Here is a 23,149-nt window from a genome sequence, read left to right as displayed (position 1 = left end):
AGCAGCAGCAATGAGTATCTTTTCTCCAAATATTTACACAGCTTAAATACCCATGTGGGGAAGGGGGATCTTTGCTTTGGCCCCAGCTTGGGCATACATGTGGCAGCCCAAGCTCCTGTAGTGATCCTGCTGTGGGCTGGACTAGAGGTCATGCCACGTGGCCCACGGGGCTAGACCTCTGCTTTAGTGTTTCCAGCCCCACAGGCTCAGGGAGAAGCAGTGGCTCCAGAGACACCAAGGGACAAACAGACAAAGCGAGGCAAGCAGGGGGGCTCCACACACATGGGGCACAGCAGGGACCTGGAGCCCCCCTGCCTGACCCCTGGTCCCTAGGGGCAGCGCCCAGCATATGGGCTGGACTGCTGCCCTACCACCAGCCTAGGGTGGGTTGCTGAGCTCCTTAATGGCCTGGAGGATTCTCTTCATGTGGCCCACTTTGGTGATCCCCAGGTCCTGCAGGAAGGACAGAGGGGAGCTGACACGCTTGCGGGGAGCCAGCCCTCAGTTCTCACTGGCAGGGAAGCTGCAGGGTGGAGGATGAGGCTGCAAAGCCCAGCTCCCCATGCTCTCCCTGCCAGAGCATGGTCCTTGCTAGGAGCCCTCTGTCTGCTTGCAAGCATGTCCCCATGTCTGTGTGCAGGAGAGGGCATGGTGCTGTTGATCCTGCTTTGGGCAGGTGTACAGAGCCTTGCAAGCTGGAGGGCCAGGGCCAACCCTCTCCCCTCCTTCCAGCCCCTGCGTGCAAGCTAAGCAAGCAGTGCAAGCTCAGCCCTGCAGGGCTGGGGCTGGGTGCAGGGTCAGCACCTGCCTGTCCCCCTGCCCTGAGGGATGGGGAGAGGAGGGATGGAGGACACTGTGCTCCCCAGGGCTGGGGGTCCCTCAGAGGCCACAAGGGGCGTTGTACCTTCAGGTCTCTCCTCTCCAGCAGGATCAACTCAGAGCCCTGGATGTCATGCCGGACAAAAATGTCTCTGTACTCCCCTAAACCGAGTGCTTCCAGCCAAGCTGCCACCTCCTCGGAGCCCCACTTGTCTGCTAGCAGGGAGGAAAACCACAGAGGTGGACTGGGCCCCCGCGGAGGCAGCCAGATGCAGCAGGGTGGGCAGCGGGCAGCGGTGGTGGCAGGCTGCAGCCAGCGTCTCCCACCCCCAGCTCTGGCAGGGCCAGAGGCCACAGCAGGCTCAGGCTGGAGAGGTTTCTCCTCTCCTCAGCTTACTTACGGAGCATCCAAGCCTCTTTCCTCCGACAAGACCTCCCCCCAGCCTCTTTCTGTTGACAAGACCCCCCCCCCAGCCCTGGGGCAGGGACTTACCTGAAGGACTGAGCTGTACCATAGCCCCCTTCTCCCCTTGCAGTGGTAGTGGAGTGACAGGGGCGGGGAGCTCCGCATGTCCGTTAGCAGAAAAATTAAGCTCTAAGGGGCTGTTGGTGACAAAGGTGACATCCCCAGGCAGCCAGGATAGGCCCTGTCCCCTCCCAGAGGGTCCCTCCAGAGCATGCCCAGGACAGGAGGCCGACGGATAGGTCAGCACGCGGGGGTCCCTACTAGCGTGGGCTGCGTCTGTCTCCCTCCCTGGCGTGCCGTCTGCTTTACCTGGGAGCGCGCTGTTCGTCTTCGGCCTTTGCGCCTTGTCCTTCTCCTTCCTGGGCTTGGGAATGTTGAGGCGAAGCTTGAAGCTGCCCTTGTTGGTGCTGCCGGTGCTTTCCTGCGAGAAGCCAGGCTGAGCTGAATGCTGCAGCCCCCATGGGGCCACCCAGCGGGCTAAGTTCTTCCCCCCTCCCGCCCAGTCCCTGTGCACCCACCTCCTCAGCGGGGTGGGCAATGGGCCCCAGCCAGTGGATGTCTAGCAGCCTCTGCAGCTCCTGGCCCAGCACGCTCAGGGGGCCGTGCAGTGCCTCCTCCTCCTGCGGCGAGTCCAGCTGTGGGGGACAGGGACCATCCCCAGCCCTGCTGCCACCCCCAGAGGTGCCAGCCAAGGGCACAGGCCCCTCCGTTGGGGGGCTTGGGGTGCTCTCCGGCCCCCCACTCACCGCCTTCCCTTCCAGGAACGCCCTGGTCTCGGCATACAGCTCCTTGATGCTCAACACCACCTCCACAGCCGCATTCCTGCTGAGAAACTGGGGGGGCATGGAGAGGTGACCCCTTGAGCAGCAGGGCCCCAAGGCGGAGGGGTGAAGGTCGCCTTGCACCCCCAGCCCTAGCTCACCTCCGAGGTGCCAGCGGCTTTGTTGGAGAGGGCTTCGCTCAGCGCCAGGGAGCTGGTGTTGACAGCATGCGCCAGCTCCTGCTCCACAGCTTTGTGAGCCTTGGCTGCCTCATGGATCCTGCAGGAGAAAGGGACTGGAGCTGCCAGGGCTGGATGGGCAGCATGGGACTAGGAGACCCCTGTAGCTCTGGGTAGCCATAGCAAAGTCCTCCCCCGCCCGTGCCCACCACATCCCCATCCGGCAGCCTGACCTGGCGATGAGGGTCTCAGCAACCCGTGAGACCTGCTGCAAGAGGCTGCTCTCCTCCTCGGTCAGGTACTCCATGGACTGCTGGGAGCTGAGCCGTGGCCGGGCGGTCGCTCGGTAGCTCTCCCCCTTCTGCTTGTCCTCCCAGGACTTGAGGGTGCTTTCGAATGCCTGCAGGGGACACGGAGATGGCCCCCTTCAACCTGTCACACCTCCTTGTGCCCCAGCCCTGCCCCGCTGTGCAACCCTGAGCTCACCCGGTCCCTCGTCAGCATCTGGGCTCGGTTCTTGTGCTGGATCTTGATGATACCGGGTGGCTGGATCCAGGCTTCTCCATCCACCTGCACAGGGACACCCTCATCCCCCCGGATGGTAATCTTCACCACGCGGCACTGTGGGGCAGACAGCCCGGGGTTGGCATCACGGCTGGCACTGTGCCACTGGCTTCAGCTGCCGTGCTGGGGCTGAAAAGTCTCCCAGCGCTGTGCCAGTGCCAGCCAGGCGCTCAGCTCAGCCACACTGCCCCAGGTTCTGCTGGTGCCCCAAAAGCTTTACGGCACCACAGAGGGTCCCTTGTCCCTACCTGCGCGATGCGATGGTGCTGGAGGTTGATGACCCGCGACACGGCCATCTGGATGCTGCCAAAGACGGCTACCACCTCCAGCTTCTTGTCATCAAAGGATGGAGCCCCAAAGTTCTGTAGAGGATCACTACAAGTGAGACTCCCAAACTGGGCTCATTTTGGGAGCCAGCTTTTCCCTCCATGTGTGCCCAAGGCAGGGACATCCCAGACCCCTGCCAAGGGTTCCCAGGGACCATGGGAAGGACGTCGTGCCCCCCCTTCCCCACCCTGCGGTGCTGGCACTCACATTGTCCTCCTTGGTGCCTCCCCAGAAGTTGATGCCTCCAGCGTAGCTGGGGATGTTGAGGACAGCGATGCCCTGCAGGCTGGGCAGCGAGATGGGCACCCCATCGCACTGCAAGAGAGGGCTGAGCCTGGGGGCCGCTGCGCCGCCCCCCACCCCCAGCCTATCCCTGTTCCCACTGTTGCCCCGTACCTCCAGCTGCACCCGCTGCTCCAGGTTCTTGTAGGTGCGCTGCAGGAGCTCCTTCGTGCCCAGCACCCCATACCACATCATGTTCTTGGTGCGGCTGCTGCAGGGTGAAGTGGGACAGGTGAGAGGGGCTGCACCCTCCACGGGGCACTGGGCTGAACCAGCCAGCCTGGACTGCTGGCCCTGCACCTGCCTCAGTTTCCCCATTCCCAGAACAGGGGGTCTGCCCATTGCCTCCCGGGAGATGCAGGCTGCAGCATGTGGCACCCAGACGTGCACCCTTCCACACCAGCATGGCAATGTCTCCTCTATCCAGGTGCAGAGTGTGTAAATCCCACCAAGTCCTCCTGTACCCATTCACACACCCGGGGGGCCACCAGCAGCCAGAGCCTCACAGCAGCCCTCCCCCTTCCCAGGGCAGGGGTTTGCAATCTGTCACCCACCCAGGGGTGCTCACCCCAGCACTACAGCACTGGGTGCAAGTGGAAAACCTGCCACAGGAAGGGGTCCCCAGCCAGGCACAGCACCCCCAAGCCAACCCCACGGCTCCTGGCATCCTGACGGTCCCTCCTGGTGCAGGCACTGGAGAGCTGGGGGCGGCGGGGGGGGGAGGAGTGGGGGGTGGGAGGGTGTACATGTTTCTCCCAGGGGAATCTGGGGGGTTTCAGCCAACCTGCACTTCTTGGGGTGCTCATCCCGTTTGTTGTTGAACTCCAGGGAGATCTTCGCATCCAGGCCGATGCCAAAGTAGTTATTCATGACACATTTCTCCGAGAAGTGGCTGAAAGCAGCAGACGGGGCAGGCGGGTTGGGAGGCAGCTGCACACAGGCAACTGCTGGGCTGGCACACTGGGGCATGAGGTATAAAACCCACCGGAGCTGCGGTGTGAGCTCCTGGAGGGGTTGGTGCTGGGAAGCCTGACCCAAGCCAGCAGGGATGGGTGGACCCCCCCCTCATTCCCCATGGTGGGACACCTGTGGTACACCCAGGACCTGCCTGCACTGGGGGGGTGCAGGGAGCCCTGAGCTCCCAGCAAGAGCATGGTGCTGGTCAAGGGGCTGGCAGCAAGAGATCCTGCACTGGGCATATGCAGTCTTCCCCAGCGTGGGCACTGCTGGGCCAGGGAGGGCTGAGCACCAGGGATGCCACACTGGCGGGCAAAGGATGCCCCAGCAGCCATCTCCGAGAGGCAGCGTGGTCCCAGCTCTGCTCCCACTCTGTGATGGGCAGCAAGGGTGGGCAGGGTCCCTGGAGCGGGCAGGACGGCAGACTTACAGGGTGCTGGGGTCTTCCGGAAACTGCAAGCTGCCGAAGGTGTCTGGCCGGTCCAGGATGATGGAGGAAGACGCGGAGGTCACTGTCTCCCGCCGGGAGCCTGGCCGGGGGGGAAGAGGAGGCAGCTGCTGAACTGGCTCTTACCCTGACCCTATCCCACGGCTCACCCTCATGCCCCCCCAAAAAGCCACATGCCCCCTTGGCATCTTACTGAGCCTCTCCTCCTCCTTGTTGAGCTCCTCTGAGCTGTCCTTCTTGCTGGGGCCTGCGCTGCCCCGGTAGGCTTGGGTCTGCTTGTTCTGCTCATCCACAGCTGGATGCAAAGAGGGGCACGACAGTGAGTGTGGGCAGCCCCATGGCCCTGTGCCCTCTCCCCGGGTCAGCCTTGTGGGCTCATGCCAGGCAGGGCCCAGGGTGGCACCTCTGCCCTGCATTGGGGACCTCCCTCAGCCACGCCAAGCATCAGAGAAGGGCTGATGCCCTTGGACTGCACAGCACTGCTGCCAGCCCAAGGATTCAGACAGGGAAACCAAGGCACAGGTCCAGCACCAACCTGTGGTGGCTCCGCAGCCCATCCCAGGCTGTTGCAGCGCCACGCGAGCTGCCAGTCCCCGCCACCCCCTCACCTTTCTCTGCCTGCTCAATGATCTGCCGCAGGGCTTTCTTCAGGCTGTTTGCCCGCAGCATGAGCTGCTCCTTGGATTTGAAGATGCGAGGCACGGGGCTGGGGTTGAAGCTGCCACCTTTCTCCTGGTCCTTGGTGTCAGCAGGGGTGGCCTGCGCCATTCCTTCGGGGACCACAATGGCCTGAGCCTCCTCGTTCAGCTCCCGCACCAGCGAGTCCAGCTTCTCGTTCAGCATGGCGCACTGCGGGACGCCCACCACGCTCAGCACCCTGGCACAAGCTGCTGCCCCCGACCAGTACTGGGTGCTTCCCTGGGCACCTTGTGCTTGCCTGGGCACCCATAGCACCTGGGCATCCCAAGCGTGAGGGCACCCCATCTTTGTCTAGGCACTCCATGCTTGACTGGGGGCCCTGAGTGCCTGGGCACCCCATGCTTCCCTGGGCACTCTAAGTGTTGGGGAACCCTGTGTGCCTAGACACTCCAAGCTGGCCTGGGCACCCCAAGTGTCTGGGCACCTCAGGCACAGCACGGGCATGGGCCGCTGGAGCAGATGCCGCCAGCCCCTCCACTGCCCGGGGGCTGTGCCGCCCAGCACGCCCCAGCCCTCCAGCTCCCCTGCAACCCACCTTCCGCGCCATCAGCTCAGCCTCCTGCTTGTTCTCTGTTGCCCTCTTATAAGCCCGGCCGACTTCAGCCACAAAGTCATTGACAGTGCCGCAGAGGAACCTGCCGAGGGAAGCAGCAGGTGGGTAGAGAGGGGCACGGCACGGGCAGCTGGGCACAGATGCCAGCCAGGGGGGCTGCTGGGATAATGCCCCCCTGCACCGGAGGGTCAGTGCCAGGGTTATCTGCTGGGCATCAGCACAGCCAGCAGCCGCTGGTGGCCAGGGAGGAGACATCCTGGCCTGGGGGGAACTCGGCGCCCCTGGGGACATGCCCCCAGCCCAGCAGGGGGGCTCTGGCACCCCCATCACCAGCCCCCTCCTTACTTTGCAGAGGAGATCACCACCGAGTGCTTGTCCGACTCCAGGATCTTGGCCAGGTGGAAGGCAACAGAGTCAGCGTAGTGGGAGATCTGGGCCTGGGGGGGACAGCGGAGGACAGCTGGAGCCATGACACTCTGCCGGGTGCCCTGCTCCACGACGCAGCCTTGCCCGGCCAGGCCTGGACCAGGGATGAACAGCCCTCCTCAGCCCGCTGCCCCAGCCCCAAGGGCAGCCATGCCCGTGCTGCCGGGCAGAGGGGATGCTCAGCTACAGCAGGAGGGAAACTGAGGCAAGGAGTTGAGGGGGAGCACACAGAAGAGTCCAAAATAGCCTGCCAGTGGAAGGCCAGCTCTACCTCATCCTGCTGCCCGCTCCCAAGTGCAAGGGCCAGGCTGAGACCTGCCAGACTCAATTCATCACATGCAGCCGGCTGCCAGCCCCCTCACAGCCCCAGTTCCCAGGCACCTCCAGCATAACCTCTCCCTGTGCAATCCCACCCTGCATGCCCCCAGATCAGCTGATGGGGTGAATGGGAACCTGCCCCCCAGCTGGCCCTACCCCACCTCAAGCCCTCCGTCCCCAGTGGTGCCCACCTGGATGTTGGAGTCCCCGTTCTCCTCCTCCTTCAGGGCTGGGGGGGACTGCTTGGGGGCCTCATAGGTCAGCACACTCCACCTGCCAAGCAGAGTCCACGGCTGCCTGCCGCTTCCTGGCACCCCGGCACAGGGACACAGGGGCAGGGGACGAGGACGGGCTGCCTGAGAGGTGCCGAGGCTGGGGGAGTAGCAGAGAGGCGCGCCATGCTCACCGGTCCAGCATCTTGGTGGTGGCCCTTTCCAGCTTCTCCAGGATCTGCAGCAGCTGAGTGTCATCATCGCACAGGCTGCCCCAGCCCAGCACCCGCGCCAGGTCATTGCCGGTCCCCAGGGGCAGGACACCCAGCTGGCACTGTGGGAGAGGGATGGGGCAGGGGGGGCTCAGAGCAGTCCCTAAGGGCACCTGCGACATCCCCAACCCTGCCATGCCCATCGCTCACAGCACCCCGGGGCACAGGGGGGCTCCCAGCTGCGGCAGATGCTGGGGACAGCGCCAGCCCGTGCCGGCAATGCCAGCCGCTCCCGCTCACTTGCTTGTGGAGGCCAAGGGCGTCGATCTCGGAGAGCACCCAGCCCACGCTGCCATCCCCCCCGCACACCAGGATCCGGAAGGTGGAGAACTTCTGGAAGAGGCGCAGTCTGGGGGCGACAGGAGAGAGGGGCTGGGGGCTGTGCCAGGCACCCACCAGGACCCCGCCGGGGCCACCCCGGGGCACCCAGGCCGGCGCTTACCCCAGGTGCGGGCCCCCGTTCATGAGGTCGAAGACTTGGGCCGGGTTGAGGAACTGCTTGAACTTGCGCAGAAACTTGACGCCCTGGTTGTCCCCGCTCTTGGAGTTGACGAAGGCCAGGAGAGGGCTGGAGCAGGTCGAGGGGCAGGTGGCCTTCCAGAAACCTGCGGCGAGCCCAAGCACGTGAGCCCCCAGCCCCGGCTCCCGCCCACCAAGGACACTGATGGAGACATCTTAGGAGAGCAGAGGCCACGTGGACACCCTGACCACCGTGCCCGATCCGCAGGGTGCTGGGGCCAGGCAGGAGGGACGGTGATCAGGGTGCCCAGGTGATGCTGAGGGGTGGGAGGAAGAGTAAGACTTGGCAATGGGGATGGGCATGGGGATGGGGTGGGGCGGGGTGGGATTGGGATAGGGATGGGCAAGACTAGCACTAGGGCAGATCCAAGTTAAACTCCTGCTCCATCACCGTCCCTGCAGGCACAGTGTGTCACCAAGCTGACTGATGTCCCTGGCCCACCACTCCAAAAGGGGCAGTGGTGGTGGGTGCACAGGAGGGTTTGTTCCTCACTGTGCCAACAGCCCAGCTGGGACTGACCCAGCAAAACCACATGGGAATGGGGCACACTCCCACCTGGGGGTGCTCCCAGGGGTGGCACTGGCAGTCGGCATGACCACCCCCAGCTGTCAGCCCCAGCTCTGCCACCTGCTTCTACCAGGGCTCCAGCGGGGTGGGTGCGAATGACGCAGAAGCCTCAGGAGGCTTGGCAGCCAGCAACATGCTTTTAAAGAAATGAGATGGGAAATGAAATGTGCCCGAGGCAGAGAAGGATCGATAGCTGGCCTGCAGCCCACACCCGCCTCAGGCACATCTTGGCCATCCCAGTCCCCAGGCCATGGGCCGGTGCCCGCTGGCTCCTTCCCTTGGCACACCCGGCGATGCTGCGGCACGGAAAGCATCAACCCTCGCTGCTGATGGCACTGGCCCCACAGCCATTGCACTCAGACCCCCATGGGGTGCGACTGGGAGCCCCAGTGCTTCCACCGCACGGGGAGTAGCATCCCCACAGCCCACCGCCACCCAGCCCCGGCATCACTCGGTCTCTGCTCCCAACCTGGCTGAGTGGAGCGGATCAGCAAAGCAAAACACCGGGGGCTGCTGAGTCAGAGCGTGGGCTGCCGCAGAAGAGCCCACTGCCAGCAGCACCCACACGCTGGGGCGGGGAGGGACAGCACAGCAGGAGGAGGGGGGCTGAGGCCTCACTGGGCTGCTTCCCACAGTAGCAGAGCCCAGTCGGGCTTGGCAGCAGTCACAGCCACCGGCCCTGCAGCTGTGCCGGCCCTGGTTGACTGGGCTGCCGCGAGAGGGACAGGGCAGAGATGCTACCGGGGAGCTAGCCACGAGCAGCCGCAGCTCTGAAGCCGGAGGAGAAGCCGCGTGATGGTTACCCTGACAGCATCCCGATGAGTAACAAGAAGCAGATGAGCCACCGGCTGAGCCGAGCAGTGAAAATCATTAAAGAATGAGGAAAGAAATATCCGGAGGAAAAGAACAGATTTTGCTCAGCAGAGGCCAGCTGGACCCCTCCGGAGAGGGCGAGGGAGATGGTGGAGGGGTCCCCCTGGGCCGCACTTTGCTTCTCCCCAAAGCACCCCGCAGCCACCTGTGCTGGGGGAAGATGTGCTGTGCACCACCAAAAAAACAGCTGAGGTTCAGACACTGAGAAGTAACCCAAGCAAGGCCCTCATCCTGCCCTGCAGGGTGCTGAACCATTGGGCTGCAATGGAGGGCACCTCACATCAGGGGCTCAGGGCTGCTGCCGCTGACCCCACCACAGAGGGTGAATGACCAGGGTCACCGCAAGAGGCAGCCTGGCAGGAGCAACTGAAGCCACGCACGGAGAAGGAGTGCCACCCCAAAGCATGGCACCACCGCAGCAGAGCTCAAGGCAACAAGCAGCCTTCAACCAAGGATGTGGCAGGGAGGAGTGTTGACCGGAGCCTACTGAAGGTGATGTTTCTGGTGCCCCACAGGAAAGAGGGCACAGTGCCACAAGTCAAAGCCTGCAGAGGAGCTCAGAGAGCCCTGTCCCAAACAGCCCGTCCCACCCACCCGTAGCCCAGCCCTGTCCCTCCCTGACTCACCATCCGAATCGATGCTGTTCAAGGCGGTTGGTGGGATGATGGACACTTTGTACTGGCCCAGGGGGCACCTCTTGCCGAAGAGCTCCTTGCAGGCACTGTGAACCTGGGGACACAGGGACATGTGCATAAGCAAAGCTAGGGGACGCGGCACCAAACCCCCAGCCTCAGTTTCCCCAGCGATGAACCCAGGAGGGGCAGTGCTGTCTGTGCCATGGGCAGGGGGGACAGGGACAGACACATCCTTACGATGGCCTTGCACCAGAGACACCGCCAGTCCTGCAGCCTCCGGACGCTGCCGCAGGTCCGGTCGCAGACGGCACAGCGTGCGCTGACAGGCAGGTTCCCCTCCAGCCACTGGTGGGGCATGGCCACCTGCAGAGAGGGGCAGTTGCCAATGGCACACCACCCCTGCCACCCCCCCACATGCTTGAGGGACAGTGACACGGGCCATCCCCTTCCCCAGGCACCACAGAAGAGGTGGGCAGGGGATGATGTCCCACAGCAGGGTAAGGCAGCCCCGCGGCCCTTCCCATGCCCTCTCATCCCTGCCTGCCTGGCCCCTTGCAGCCACTAGTGCATGGGGCAGGGCAGAGATGTCCCCAGCAAAAGTCTGGGGATGGCCCCACTTGGAGAGCAATAAGGGATCCTGATGCCAGATGGCAGAGGAGGTGTCCCCAGGCCATGTCCCTGCAGAGCCAAACCCAGAGGCCACACAGTGCAGGGGACATCTAGGTGCCAGGGTCTCCCCTGCTCTGATTTGGGCACAGCAAGGCCAGCTCTGCTGGTGGCTCTGTTCTGCCAGTCCCATGGGGACTCCCCTGCTTACCCCATCCTCGTCCTCGATGATTTCAGTGCCGATGGAGGCCAGGGTCGTCCACTTGCAGTTGTTGGTGGCTCTGACAGCACAGCGCTTGTGTGCCTTGAACTTGCAGACTGCATGGTGTGGAGCAGGTGAGGAGCAGGGACGGTCCCCACGGGATGCGCAGCTCTGGTCCCCAACCCCTCCACAACTGGTGACGGCAGCCAGTGGGCATCGCCCCGCACCTCTCCTGCTCCAGGCCAGCCTCGGAGAGGGTCCCCCACCCCAGTCCCAACCCCCAGCAGGACCCTGGCACTGACCTTCGCAGGAGAGGCCATGGGAGGTGACGCCCGGCAGGGCTTCACGGCACACGTTGCAGAAGGTGGGGCGGGCATGGGAACAGGCGTACCAGTTGTGCATGCCAGAGAAGTGCTCCATGTTGAACTGCGTGGCCTGCTGGAAGGCACAGCCCTGTCCCATCCGTCCCCTGGGACCCCCAGCTGGTACTCCCTCCCTCCTAGTCCCCCTGAGTCCCCCCCCAGACCCACTCCCGGTTCCCATCCTCCCTTCAGGGCTGCGCCAAGGGCAGCAGCTCCTGTCCGGCAGCCAAAGGCACCCCTGGCTTCTGAGGGGTACCCACTCGCAGACGAGCACCCACACAGCCCCCCGCCCACGTCACCTCATGGATCTCCCACTTCTGGACAGATTTCAGGGCACTGATCCAGTCCTCCATCTCCTTTCGGTTCTCCGCACATAGGATGAGCTTCCGGAATGGCGTGATCACCTGCAACAGCCACCATCCCTGTGCAAGGCCACCCCGTGGCCAGCCAGCCCCCAGGAGAGCAGCCTCCAGCAAACCCTGGCACACCGCCGCCGGTGCCACCTTCAGCAGCACGAGGCCATGCTGCGGGGTGCCCCACGGCTCTGTGGGGAGAGGTGGGTCTGCAGTGCGTGGGGTGCACCGCGACGTGGTGAGGTGGAGGGGCACAGCGGGTAGCCCTACAGCTCCCTCACCGTGAAACTGTTGTTGATGTTCTTGGTGCTGGTCTCGGCCACGCTGGCATCAGACAGGTCCACCTCGTCGAAGATCAGTGACTGCGGAGGAGAAACCGGAGTCCCAGTCCACCAGGGCAGGGATTTTGGGCTCCTCCCTGAGCTTGCAGGCTCAAGCCCCTCCAGCTGAGTGTGCTGGAAGCCCCCCCCAGCCTACCTTGGCATCCTTGGCGTAATAGAGTGTCCTGCCCCGCAGCTTGAAGTATCGCCTCTTCCACCTCTGGAAGGAGCTCGTCTGCTTCAGCAACAGCCCCTCCTTCACGCTCTTCTGCAGAGACCACAGGGTCGTGAGTTCCCGCAGTCCCCAGGACCCCCAAAAGCCACCCCTCCTCTCCAGTGACACCAGTCCCTGGGTCCCCAGGAGCTAGGCGGTGCCCAGAGCACAGATGGGACATTCTGAGGTTCACACCGTGCTGGATGCAGCAGAGTAAATGACGTCCATCACCCACCATACTCTGGGCATTAGGCACTTTATGTGATTTGGGAGGGTGCCACTGGGCACGGCAGTGCTGGCGGTTGGAGGTCTCTAGCAGCACAGAGCCACCGCTGCCAGTCGCTTCCTCCCCATCCCCAGAGCAGCACCAGGGAGAGCCTCGACCTGCTGCAGCTCCCCAGAACCCAAGGGGGCAGAGCTGGGGCGAGGAGAGCTCCCTTGGAGGGGACACCGATGCCCCAGAGCCACCAGGACTGCGCCTTGGAGGCGGCATTACCCAGGCACTGCAGCCCCAGCCTCTTTGCTGGGTTGGGGAGCAGATGGACGGGATGTGGCCAGCCCTGCGCGGCCCCCCCAGCCCCTGGAGGGGACAACCTGGGCTGAGGGCAGCCCACAGCAGGCAGAGCATCCCCTTGCAGCACAGCACATCCCTGCAGCCTGGCCACCCGTCCTCTGCTCTCCCTGATCTGCAGCACCTGCCAATATTTACCCTCCTTGCAGTGGTGTTTACAAGGCTCAATTAATTAGTGTTTGCAACGCGGCTACAAGCCTGTGCCGAGCAGGGTGACAGAGATGCTCTGGCACTGCCTAATCTTTGATTGTATCTTCTTTAAACACCGCCGGCAGCCCCATTCAGCTGCTCCTCTGCAATTAGCCACAACAGCGGTTGTATCAGATCCCAGCACACAACGACAAGGCACATTTAACGGTGAATTAGCAATGGTTGCAGAGGGCATCAGGAGAGAGCCGCAGCCCCATGCCCCGTGCTCCTGTGCTCAGCCCCTGTGCTGCAAGACGTGGCACCCAGGCACCCGACAGCCTGAAAACACACTGGCCCCTGGCCTTGGTGTTAACCCACTGCCCCACGGCTCTGAACGAGACGGCCAGGACACCAGGAGTAGCAGGAGCCTCCAAGGTCACAAAGAAGCCAAAACCCCCACCTGGGGTGCTCCCTTGAGCTTCAACTCCCCCAAATGCCTGACCCTTCCCCAAGCCCCGCTAGGGCATGCACCGGGATGTCCCTGGCTCTTCCAGTTTGCAGCCCTGAGTTTGGAGAGGGACGTTTTAAGCCTTTATCACTCCCTATCAACTCTTTGCCCCTCCTGGAACTGGTGCAGGGTTTGGCTGTGATTGGTCCCCATGCTGCCCGCGAGTGTCGGTGCAGGGTTCAAACAGCACTGGTGTCCCCAGTGCCAGCACCCAAGGACCCACCGTGTCCCCTCCCCGGCCTCTCAGCTGCGAGAGCACACAGAGGAGATGGTGAGCCCAGAGCTGCCCTGAGCCTAGGCTGCGACACAGCCGGCAAGGGGAGCATGGACTTTCAGGGGAGTCCAGCTGCAACCCCCAAATCCACATACAAACCATGCACCCTAGCACTCCCTGCCCATGTCAGGAGGGGACAGGGCAGCGTCCTGCCATGGCCAGGTCGGATCCAGAAACAAATGCCACTTCCACCACACCTGTTTGCATGCAGCAGGCACAGGCACAGGCTCTGCGTTTGCTGCAATCATTGCTTTTGCTGCGAAGGACAGGCAGCATGTGATGACGAGGAGTGGCGGGGGGGGAGCCCGTGATGGTGAGGAGCAGGAGAACGTGATGACAAGGAGAAGGAAGAAGAGGCAGGTCTGTGAAGGTGGCTCAGGGCTATCACAGCAGGGGCAGGAGCCAGCGCTGCAGCGGAGCGAGGGTGCTCAAGCTCTGCCTGGTTCCAGGGCCACGTGGGTAGCAAGATACAGCCAGGAAGGCTGCCCGGGGGGATGGCATCCCCTCCTTTGAGGGGGCCAGAGCTGAAACGCCCCCAGCCGCGCTGCTGCAGCCGCTGCAGCAATTTCTCCTGGCAGCCAGCGGCAACAAGGCATCACCCAGCCCCACGATGTCACAGTCCTGGCCATTCTGGGGACGGCGACGTGGCTGCCAGCACCGCGCCAGTGCCAGGCTAAGGCAGAGCCCAAAAGGCAAAGCACGCCCCACCTCCACCACGACACACATTAGAGTTTTATGACACCCAAAATGCCATAGCTATGGAGGAGTGTGCCTCAGTTCCCCCCCCAGTACAGACTAAGTAATCACCAGCATCCCAGCATGGGGTGGCAAAGCTGGTGCAGAGAAGCTTGGGGGGCACCTCTCCCCACATCCACCCTTGGGTGCTTCCCAAAACATGCCTGGGGTGCCCCAGGCATGGCAGCAAAGCCCAAGACCTCTGCCCCGCCATGCACAGCATCTTGCTGCGCAACCCCTTATGCCTACAGCTGCCCATGCAGGCTTCTTCACCCCCAGCGCTGACACGATGGGGCACAGGTTCAGTCGGTACCAGTATTGCCAGCATGGGGCCAGCCAGCGAGCCCCCCTCCCTGGGGAAAATGAGGCAGGTCCCCTGTCTGAAACGAGCCATAGAGCCCAGATGTGCCACTCTGCCTGGGCGGGCACACAAGTTACTCTTCCTGGGGTGCTGGAGGGCTGTTTCAGGGTCTCACTAGGGTGAGCCACCCCCACACGCCTGAATTTTTGTCTGTGGGTCTCAGCAGGCAGCATCCGGTGCTGCCCTGTGCCAGGAGCAGCTCCCCAGTGGCTCAGCAGTTTCGGAGCCCTGCTTTTGGCACTAGGGACAGGAGGAAACCTGGGAGGCACCTGATGGCCAAGGCCACTAGCAGACCCGGCCACACGGTGGGAAGCCATGCTGCAGCGGGCAGCGTTGAGTGAGCCCGTCATTTCCCCTTCACAAACGAGAAAGGGGTGGGGAAGGCAAAGGCCAGTATTCAGGCGAGTGGCAGGTGGGACGTGCTGGGGTGGCATTGTCCCCGCCGTGCTGGCTTCCCCACAACCCCAGCCAGGGCTCCAGGGTCACCACAATAATACAATCCCCTATAGCAAGTGGCTATTAGGTACCCTATACCTCCCAAGAGCAGGAGCCATGCACCTGCAGCACAGAGTAGGGGCTGCCTCTTCCTCCCGGAGAGCTTTTGGGGATACTGACATCCCCTGGCGACTGGGGTGGGAGCTCTTCGCTGGCCGCTGCACAGCCCTGAGCATGGCGTGCCACCTGCACCCCGAACCAAGCCCTAGCCCCTGCACTCAGCCCAACCACAGCTTTTCTGGCCGGTGAGCCCCAGCCAGCGCTGCAGGGAGCCACAGTAAAGCCAACGCTGGCTCCCTCCCAGCAACAGAAGCGGCAACACGGCATGCCGGTACCCAGAGCGATGTGCAAACTACCTGGCCACCAGCCCGAGGCCAGCTTGCCTCTGACGGGCTCTGCCCCAGCCCTCCCCTGCCCTATCTCGAGGACCCTCCTGGCTCTCTCCAGCCCAGGGGGCTCAGTACCAGCTGGTATGTGCCTGCCACCGGGGGGTGGGTCCCTGAGATGCAGAGTGGGGAGGCAAAGGCAAGAACGAAACCACTTGGGGTCTGCGGAGAAACTGCCATCTCCGGCTCAGCCACAGCTGGTGGAGGGCAAGCAGCACCGGGGCCTCAGAGGGGACACAGCTAAAAATAGCCCGGGGAGGATGGCCGGTCACTGCAATGTGCCCCACCAGGACTGGGCTAGTCCCCAGGGGCCATCGTGCCATGGGCTGGCTGTCTGCTTGGCACAGGCAAGGGGGCTTGCTGTGCAGTCCGGGGGAGCTCAAATCCCTCCAGGGATTTGAGCCACACTCCAGCAGGCCAGGGTGCACCCCAAAATGTCAGCTCTTCACTTGGCCCTAAGGCAGAGCCCCGGGACGCTGCTTTGAACCCCCACCCTGCTCTCCCAGCTCTGCCACAGCCATCCATGGGAAGAGCCTGTAGTGCAGCCAGGTTTGACCACAGCTGGGGCGGGGGGGGGTCCTGCTGGGATCAGCTTGGGCAGCGAAGGAGCTGCTGGAGAAGAGCCAGGAAGGCTGTTACTCGGGAATGCTGGCACATATGGCTGGTGGGCACCACACTGGCTGCCCACCTGGCTTGCAGCCCTACACAGCTCCTGATGGGATCTGCTTGGCCCCGTGGCGACGCGATGCCTCCCCAGGGAGGAGGAGAGGGGACCGAACACCCGCCAACGCACTGACCTGCATTGTACCAGCATCATCCCGGGCAGCCACCCTCCTCCAAACACAGCAGCCCGCTGGGCACGTGCCAGGGTCCGATCAGGTCAGAGCTCATCCCCTACTGCGAGCCAGCGGGTGCCAGGACAGCAGGGGAGAGCCAGCAGCCCTGCAAACAGCCTGACCACGGGGCCACCAGCATCTGCTGGGCACCCCGTGGACTGGAGTCAGTTGGAAACCTTATCAGGCTTTGCGATATGGCAGAGCTCTTCCGGGACTGGGCAGCCGGGGGGCTCGGGGCTCGGTGCCTGCAGGGTGCCACAGCCCTGCAGGCTCAACTGCATCCGTACTCCCTGAGGATGTAGCCTGCTGCCACTGCAGGATCCTAAATCTCCCTTCCCAGTGCTGGGGGGATCCTTGAAAGGAGATTTCAGTACCAGTCCTGACATGCCATTATGTGGTGCCATGAGGCTCCACTCAGGCCATCAAAAGGGGACAGAGGATTAACGTGGAGGAGAGGAATGAGAGAAGAAGCCCCCAGAAGGGCGATCCCCCCCTACACCTCATCTTCCAGCAGTCACAACCTACAGCTGCTTTTTAGAAATGATCTCGTTCTTCCCTATCTACAGCCACATCGGTCCCCGAGCATCCCGCTGGCAGGCATCCCGCACCAGCCTGCCCTGTGCCGGCTCCCCCCACCCCTCGTGCCCGGGTACCGGCGGGCACCGCCGCAGCTCTCCCACCCTGCCCGGCTGCTGACGGGTGAGAGCAGCGCTTGCATAATGGAAAATGTGAGCGGGGAGAGGGCAGCACGTCTGAGAAACCTCACAAACATCCGGCTGGCGACACTGGGGCTATCTTTACACCCCAGCCACCAGCTCGCTGAGCCCTGATTAACGAAAGCAAGCCCAGCCTCCCCTGCACTGCTGCAGCCTCCTCAGTGGGGATGGTCCTAGGCAGTGTCACTGTGCCCTGCAGTACGGTCCCACTGTGGGGGGTGACCCAGTGACCGGCCGGTCCCCTCGCTAGCCTCTGGCAGGCCACGTGCCACCAGGCTGGGAGCAATGCAGGGTACAGCTGGGGTGGAGATGGGCTGGCCACAACGTGGCTGCGGCTGGTGGGCAGCTCTGGGGATGGAGCCCTGGCGGGGGGGGGGTCACGTGGAGCTGCCCAGGATCATGGAGATACTCAACCCGTGGGTTCTGAGTATCTCCACAGATGGAGACTCCACAGCCTCTCTGGGCAGCCTGTGCCAGCATTTGACCAATCTCACAGTAGAAAAAGTGTTTTCTTGTGTTCAGATGCAGTTTCCTATTTTTTCATCTGTGCCTGTTGTCCCTTTGGCAGACACCACTGAAAAGAGCTCGGTTCCCTCTTTACTGCACCCTGCCCTTCAAATACGTATCCACATCACCAAGGACCCCCCAGCCTCAGCCTCCCCTCCAGGCTGAAGAGTCCCAGCTCTCCCCGTAGGAGAGATGCTCCAGTCCCTCACCACTGTCAAGCCAGGAGGATGCACTGCCCCGGAGCCACGTGCCACCCTCCCGATGCAGGAAGGAGGTTTCCAGGCCTGGCCCCAGGGGTTCTACCTTGCTTTCCTTGTCTTTTGGCCAGGATCTGACCCTCGGCAGGCAGCCATCCTCACAGCCTGTCTCTGCAGCATCGCCCTACCAGGCCCCCCACAACTGCCCAAACACCCCTACCTCCACAGGCACCACCTGCCCCATCCCTGGGGCACCGTGAGCCTGTAGGGTGCCCACTGCCTCCAGCAAGGACCAGGAGTGCTCAAGGAACTAATAATGCCACTGATCTCTCCCAGCCCCACCGAGTGGCTGTGATGTACCTGGCTGTGATGTACCCCAGCATCAGGAAATCCGGAACATGATCCCCCTTTCTAAATGGCAGACAAGCTATGCCCCTGCCCCCCATGGTCATGCACATTGTGTCCACCCCATCAGCAATGCTCCTGTCCCTGGCATGCACCCCCCCTTCCCCCCCCCCGGTGCCTGCAGCCCCCTGGCTCTGGTAAAAGCACCTCAGGACCAGTCTCTTGCTGCAGCTCCTTGCAGTCGGAGCCGAACCAAGCAGAGCTGCTGGATCACTCCCCACCTCCACTCAGCTGCTGGGAGAGCCCGTGCCGAGGCAGTGCTGGGAGCCAAGCGCCTGGCCCACCCGGGCAGGATCTGCCCCCCCACCCCTGTTTGCCAGCACCTCAAATGTCTTGGTGTGCCCCGGAGCCGGTGCGCCCTCCTTCGCCATCACCTCTTCCCTTCATGCCCAGCCCTAAGGGGACCAGCTCTGGAGTGCAGCATGGCATCCCCCTCGCGCTCTGCCGTTGCACTACCAAAACCTGGTGCAGGCAACTGGCAGCCCCCAGCAGCGGTGAGGAGGGGGAGGAGGGGGTGGCAGCAAGACCCCATCGGTCCTGGGGCCATTCAGCCTGGCAGGGGCACCTGCGCCTGGCAGCCGTCATTGTCACTGAGCACAATGGCCTCGCCGCCTCCATGCCAACACCAGCACAAAGCGCCCTGCGGGGTGCCCCGGCAATTACAGCCCAGAGAAAGCCAAGCTGGGGGTGTGGAGTGGGGAGACGTGATTGATGGGGAGGTTTGAGGAGGAGATGAGGGAACAGGCATTTTGGGGGGGCGCACTGGGAATGAGGAGCAGAGATCAGGAAGGATTCAGCAGATCCCAAAAGGATCCTCACCCGTCCCTGTCCCCATGGGGCTGGACAACACCCTGCTGTGGCGGAAGCTGCTCGCTCCCATCACGGGATGTCACCCATCACTGGGTCCCCCCAGTCAGTGTGGGTGGGCAGTGGGGTGGGGGTCCCAACCCTTCCCAGCCCCCCAACATGGCAGGCTCCTATAGATCCCCTCAAGCACCCCAACCACCACTGATGGCCAAAAAATAGGCCAGCCTGCCCCCCGCTGCTAACCTGGTTATCTCTCGGGAGCTGCAGCCCTGGCACTAGACTCCCTCCCTCATTAACTGTGTGCTAATTAGGTACCTGCCCCAGTCTCTGGGGTGCAGGCAATGGTTCCCCCTCCCCCCCACAAACCCGCATGGGTGCACAGGGGTGTCGAAGCAGCTCGGAAAGGTGCCTGTCATGGCACATGTGCTGCCCGTGTAGCTGTAGCCATGGCCGGAGGGATAGGCAGCACATGTGCCGCGGCACAGCTATGAGCCAGGGACAGCCCAACCTGAGCGGCAGCAGCAATCACATCCCAAAATCCTCACCTCCATAGGGAAGGAAGGAGCCTATCCGGTGAAGAGCCAGGCTGGCAAGCGTGGTCCTGACGATCCGGACCAAGGCAAAGGGATCCTTGGGGAAAAACCTGAACCCCAACGCTGAAAACACTGAGACTGGGGGGGGAGATACATGCACAGCTTGCTCTCAGGCCCCTCCAGCACCAGCCCTGCCCTACTCTCACCCCTCTTTCCTCCCCTCTCTCAGCTCTGCAGGCCATTAACCCAGCCATGTCCTTTCCGTCTGCCCATCCATCATGCCGCCTGCCTCCCCCGGCACGCTGCGCGGCATCACCTCCTGCATGGCTAATTGCCGACGCCGGGCAGGATGCGGGCAGCGGCCGTGGCAGGCAGGGAGCCAGCAGCTCAGCCTTTCCCCACACGTAGCCTGTCAGCTGGCGAGGCCAGACCTGCTGATGGCACGGAAGGGCTTTGGCGCCTGGGCTGGGGGCTCAGGACACGCTCGTGTCCCTGTGGTGCTGCTGCAGCACATGGGCGCAGCCTGGCCACGTGCCCTTTTCTCTCGGGTTTCCTGGCATTGACGAGTCCCTGTGATATCCCCTGTGCTCCACAGCACAGCAAACCCCTCCAGTGTAGCAAATGCCACGTGGCAAACTCCAGTGGCTGCTGCCACCCCTCCAGGAGGGTGCTGAGGGCTCGCACACGGCACTAAGCATCCCCAGGACCCTGCCCACCACCCTGGCCTCCCACCGTGCTCCCCTGCAGCACCCTGCACCCCGGCACAGCCCACGCACCCACCTGCTAGACAGGTTGGAGTGGGCAGAGAAGGTGCCAGCCTGCTCCAAAGAAGGGGAAACTGAGGCACGCTCCTTGAGCAGCCAGAGGGTCTCAACCAGAGCCCCCCCAGCACCACCTGCCCCGGAAAAGTCTCCTGCCAAGTGGGAAAACCCCACGGTCCTGGGTTGGGAGCGTGCGACTTCCGCACCCCTGGGCAGATGCCCTTTGCCCCCCTCGTGCCAGTGTGCCAGGCTTAGCGCAACAGCCAGGCCTGGGCCAGCGGGAAGGGAACTTGCCCCAGCCCCAAGCAGCCCCGAGCTGCCCCCAGACCCAGCACACCACCCCATCACCACCGCCTCCCTCTGTGCCTGCGGCACCCAACACCAGAGCCTGGGGGCACCCCCCTGCTCTGCAACTGCATCCCCCCGCAGTGCTTTCTCAGCTGTTCCCCCTCTGCGGGGCGGCACGGCCACCAAATCCCCACCGAGGGGTGGCTGGGGCCGGAAGCCGGCTCCGGGGGGAATTTCTGGCACAGCCCCAGAGCGAGGGTCCCTCCTGCGGCGCAGCAGCCCCCGCGTGCCCGCCGGCACTGCAGGCACCGCCTTGACTCACACCACCGCCTCCTTCCCGCAGCCGGGAGGTGGATGCAAAGAGACCGCTCACCCGGCACATCACCTAGAGCATCCTCCCCGTGTCGTGCCCACATCCCCCCTCCCCAAAACGCCCTCCCCAAACCTCGTCTCCCCGCTTCCCACCTGGCCGTTCAGCCCAGGTTATTTCTCCCCGCGCTTCAGGCAGGAGGTGCCTGGCCATTTGACCATCCCCACCTAGGACACCTACAGCTACCCACTCCTGTTTGGCCAGAAGGCACTGCACCCCCTATTTTTGTAGGTCCTACCAAAATAGCTTCCTCTGAGCAAGCTGCGCACACACACGCAAGCTGCCCTCACGCCAACGGCTGGGAGGCAAAGGAGTGTCACAACCAACCTCAGAGGTGTCCCCATCCACCCAGCAAATCACCACGGGGGACTGGATCTAGGGAAGGCTGTGGGAATGGGGCCTGCAGGGGAGCTGGCACAGCTGAATTAATCTGGGGCGCCGGGAAAGATGCTGGCTCCATTTTGCCACCCACCAGGCCCTGCATGCACAGTGCCTGCAGCAGGGTGTGGGATCCCAGGAGCCTACGGCACCATGATGACCCTAAATCTCACCCCCAGAGCGTCCATGGAGCAGAGCCTTCCTGAAAGAGCCCCCTTTCCCCAGGGGCTGGTGGGGGTAACCCAGGGGATACAAACATGGGATGAAGGCATTTGCGGGGGGTGGTCCAGGTATGGGAAAGACCCTGTCTCCAAATGGTGGAGTAAAATCCGTGCTCCACAGCCCCATGGGACCAATGCTGACTCTGCCACCATAGGGTTTGCACCTTTTCCATGTGCCCTTCCCCAGGCCACAGGGGGCCAGACCCCTCCTGGTACTGCCCCGGGCACTGGCTGGGTTGGGTCTGCAAGCAGCAAGTGCCTGGCACTGATTTAGACCCCACAGCAGCCACCCCCAACCCCCAATTCTCAGCAGGGACCCCGTGCACCAGCAAGCCCCTCGCCCCAGGCCCCCGTGCCCCTGACCTTGCTCCTCATCTGCCCCGAGGTGGACACCTTCCGGATGAGCTTGTGGGAACTGTCCTCCTGCTCGCCATCGCTGTCAGACGACTCCTCGCCACCCGCCTCAGGTGAGATGGGTGCCAGCTTGTCCGAGTCCAGGGATGACACCGATTCCCGGGTCTTTCTCAGGAACAGGTCCCCAGGCACCAGCTTCTCGGCCATCTTCCCCCCCAGCTTGCTTCAGGGCTCCGCTGCCTCCTGTGACAGCCCTGGGAGGACAAGGACACACAGGAGTGGAGGATGAGCCCTGAAAGGGGGTGCACAGCCCCTCACCCTCTATGGCTTGGCCAGCCAGGAGGTGCAGTCCTGGAAATCAGGGGAGACGGCGCTTCCTCGCCCAGGAATGCCGCTCAGGGTGACTTCCTTGCAGGCAAAGTTTTCCTTCCTTGCCTTTTTTCGGTGCCCCAACTCTTCCTCACCCTGCCTGGCATCCCAACACAGTCCCTCATTCCTCCGTGGGAGACTGCGGCCACCCCGCGCCCTGGCGTTGGGGCGCACCTCCCTCGCCGCAGCCCGCGCCAGCCGCCCCTCCGGAGCTCCCCAGGGTGCTAGGCTGCCCTCAGTGGCCAGGGCGGCGAGGGGGGGCGGCATGAGGAGTGGGGGGTTCTCCATGAAAAGCAGCAGCTGCCTCCCGCCATCCGCCTCGCTCCGGCAGCTGGGAAGGGCTGGGAGCATCCCCCGACCCCGCGCCGGTGGGTCGCCAGTCCCAAGCAGGTGGCTGCGGGCGGGGTGGGATGGAGGCGGGGGCGCGGGGTTCCCCGCATGCGGGGGAAGCTCTCTCCCCACGGCATCCCTGCCCGCCCCGGGGGCTGCGGGCGGGCAAGGAGGGCACCTACCTGGGCGAGCGAGCCTGGCCGGCTGCAGGGCTGCCGTGCCCGGGCCGGGGGTGGCGGGCGGCACCCCACGGCGCCCTGCCCGGCCCCACGCGGCTCCCGCCGGCCGGGTCCGCCGCCCCCCCCGCGGCTGCCGGCAAACGTGGTGCCGTCTCCCCGCGCAGCAACAAGCGTTTCGGGGGGGGCGGGGGGGGACCGAGGGCACCGCAGCGCTGCCGTTCCCCCCACCTCCTGGGCGCAGCCCCCCCCCCCCCGCTGCGGGCCTCGCACCCCCCCTCCGACCTCGGGGCTGCCGGGTCTCCGCCGAGCATCCCGCAGCACGCCCGGGAGGGGGGAGGCGGAGCGGCGCGGCCCCCCCCCGCCCCCCTCCGCGCACACACCTTGCACACCCCGAGCCGCCGCCGCCGCTTGTGCAAGGTCGCTCTTCCTCCGGCCCCCGCCCGCCGCCCCGCAGCCCCCCCCGGCCCCGCAGCGCGGCCCCGCCGGGATGTGCCTCTGCAGGCA

The 23,149-nt window shown here is 63.9% G+C and overlaps 1 protein-coding gene across 1 annotated transcript; it reads right to left on the bottom strand.

Moving 5' to 3' along the window:
• Positions 1-17: 17 nt before the first annotated feature.
• DGKK (diacylglycerol kinase kappa) lies at positions 18-23,102 on the bottom strand. The gene is made up of 30 exons (XM_075054580.1): positions 23,026-23,102; positions 21,777-22,021; positions 11,879-11,989; positions 11,683-11,763; positions 11,348-11,452; positions 10,989-11,121; positions 10,696-10,802; positions 10,116-10,241; positions 9,870-9,972; positions 7,726-7,888; positions 7,524-7,632; positions 7,206-7,345; positions 6,991-7,072; positions 6,401-6,492; positions 6,038-6,137; positions 5,412-5,652; positions 4,997-5,098; positions 4,786-4,885; positions 4,183-4,290; positions 3,513-3,609; positions 3,324-3,431; positions 3,038-3,151; positions 2,712-2,846; positions 2,459-2,625; positions 2,208-2,325; positions 2,032-2,118; positions 1,804-1,920; positions 1,595-1,706; positions 905-1,035; positions 18-453 (listed from the first exon to the last, which is right to left on the bottom strand). Exons 2-30 carry the CDS (start codon positions 21,972-21,974, stop codon positions 379-381), a joined length of 3,462 nt encoding a protein of 1,153 aa, XP_074910681.1. The 5' UTR covers positions 21,975-22,021; positions 23,026-23,102; the 3' UTR covers positions 18-378.
• Positions 23,103-23,149: the final 47 nt, after the last annotated feature.

Source organism: Buteo buteo, chromosome 22, assembly GCF_964188355.1.
Source record: "Buteo buteo chromosome 22, bButBut1.hap1.1, whole genome shotgun sequence".
Lineage (NCBI taxonomy): Eukaryota > Metazoa > Chordata > Aves > Accipitriformes > Accipitridae > Buteo > Buteo buteo.
Note: the sequence above shows the minus strand (reverse complement) of the source record. Positions and strands in the feature narration are given on the sequence as shown.

Bases quoted from the DNA above. Each gene is read 5' to 3' on its own strand.
- DGKK (XM_075054580.1), bottom strand. From the start codon at position 21,974: ATGGCCGAGAAGCTGGTGCCTGGGGACCTGTTCCTGAGAAAGACCCGG. The intron at 1,921-2,031 runs GTGAGTGGGGGG...TGTCCCCCACAG, and splicing joins CGTTCCTGGAAGGGAAGGCG to CTGGACTCGCCGCAGGAGGA. The intron at 1,036-1,594 runs GTAAAGCAGACG...CCTCCCTGCTAG, and splicing joins GACGAACAGCGCGCTCCCAG to CAGACAAGTGGGGCTCCGAG.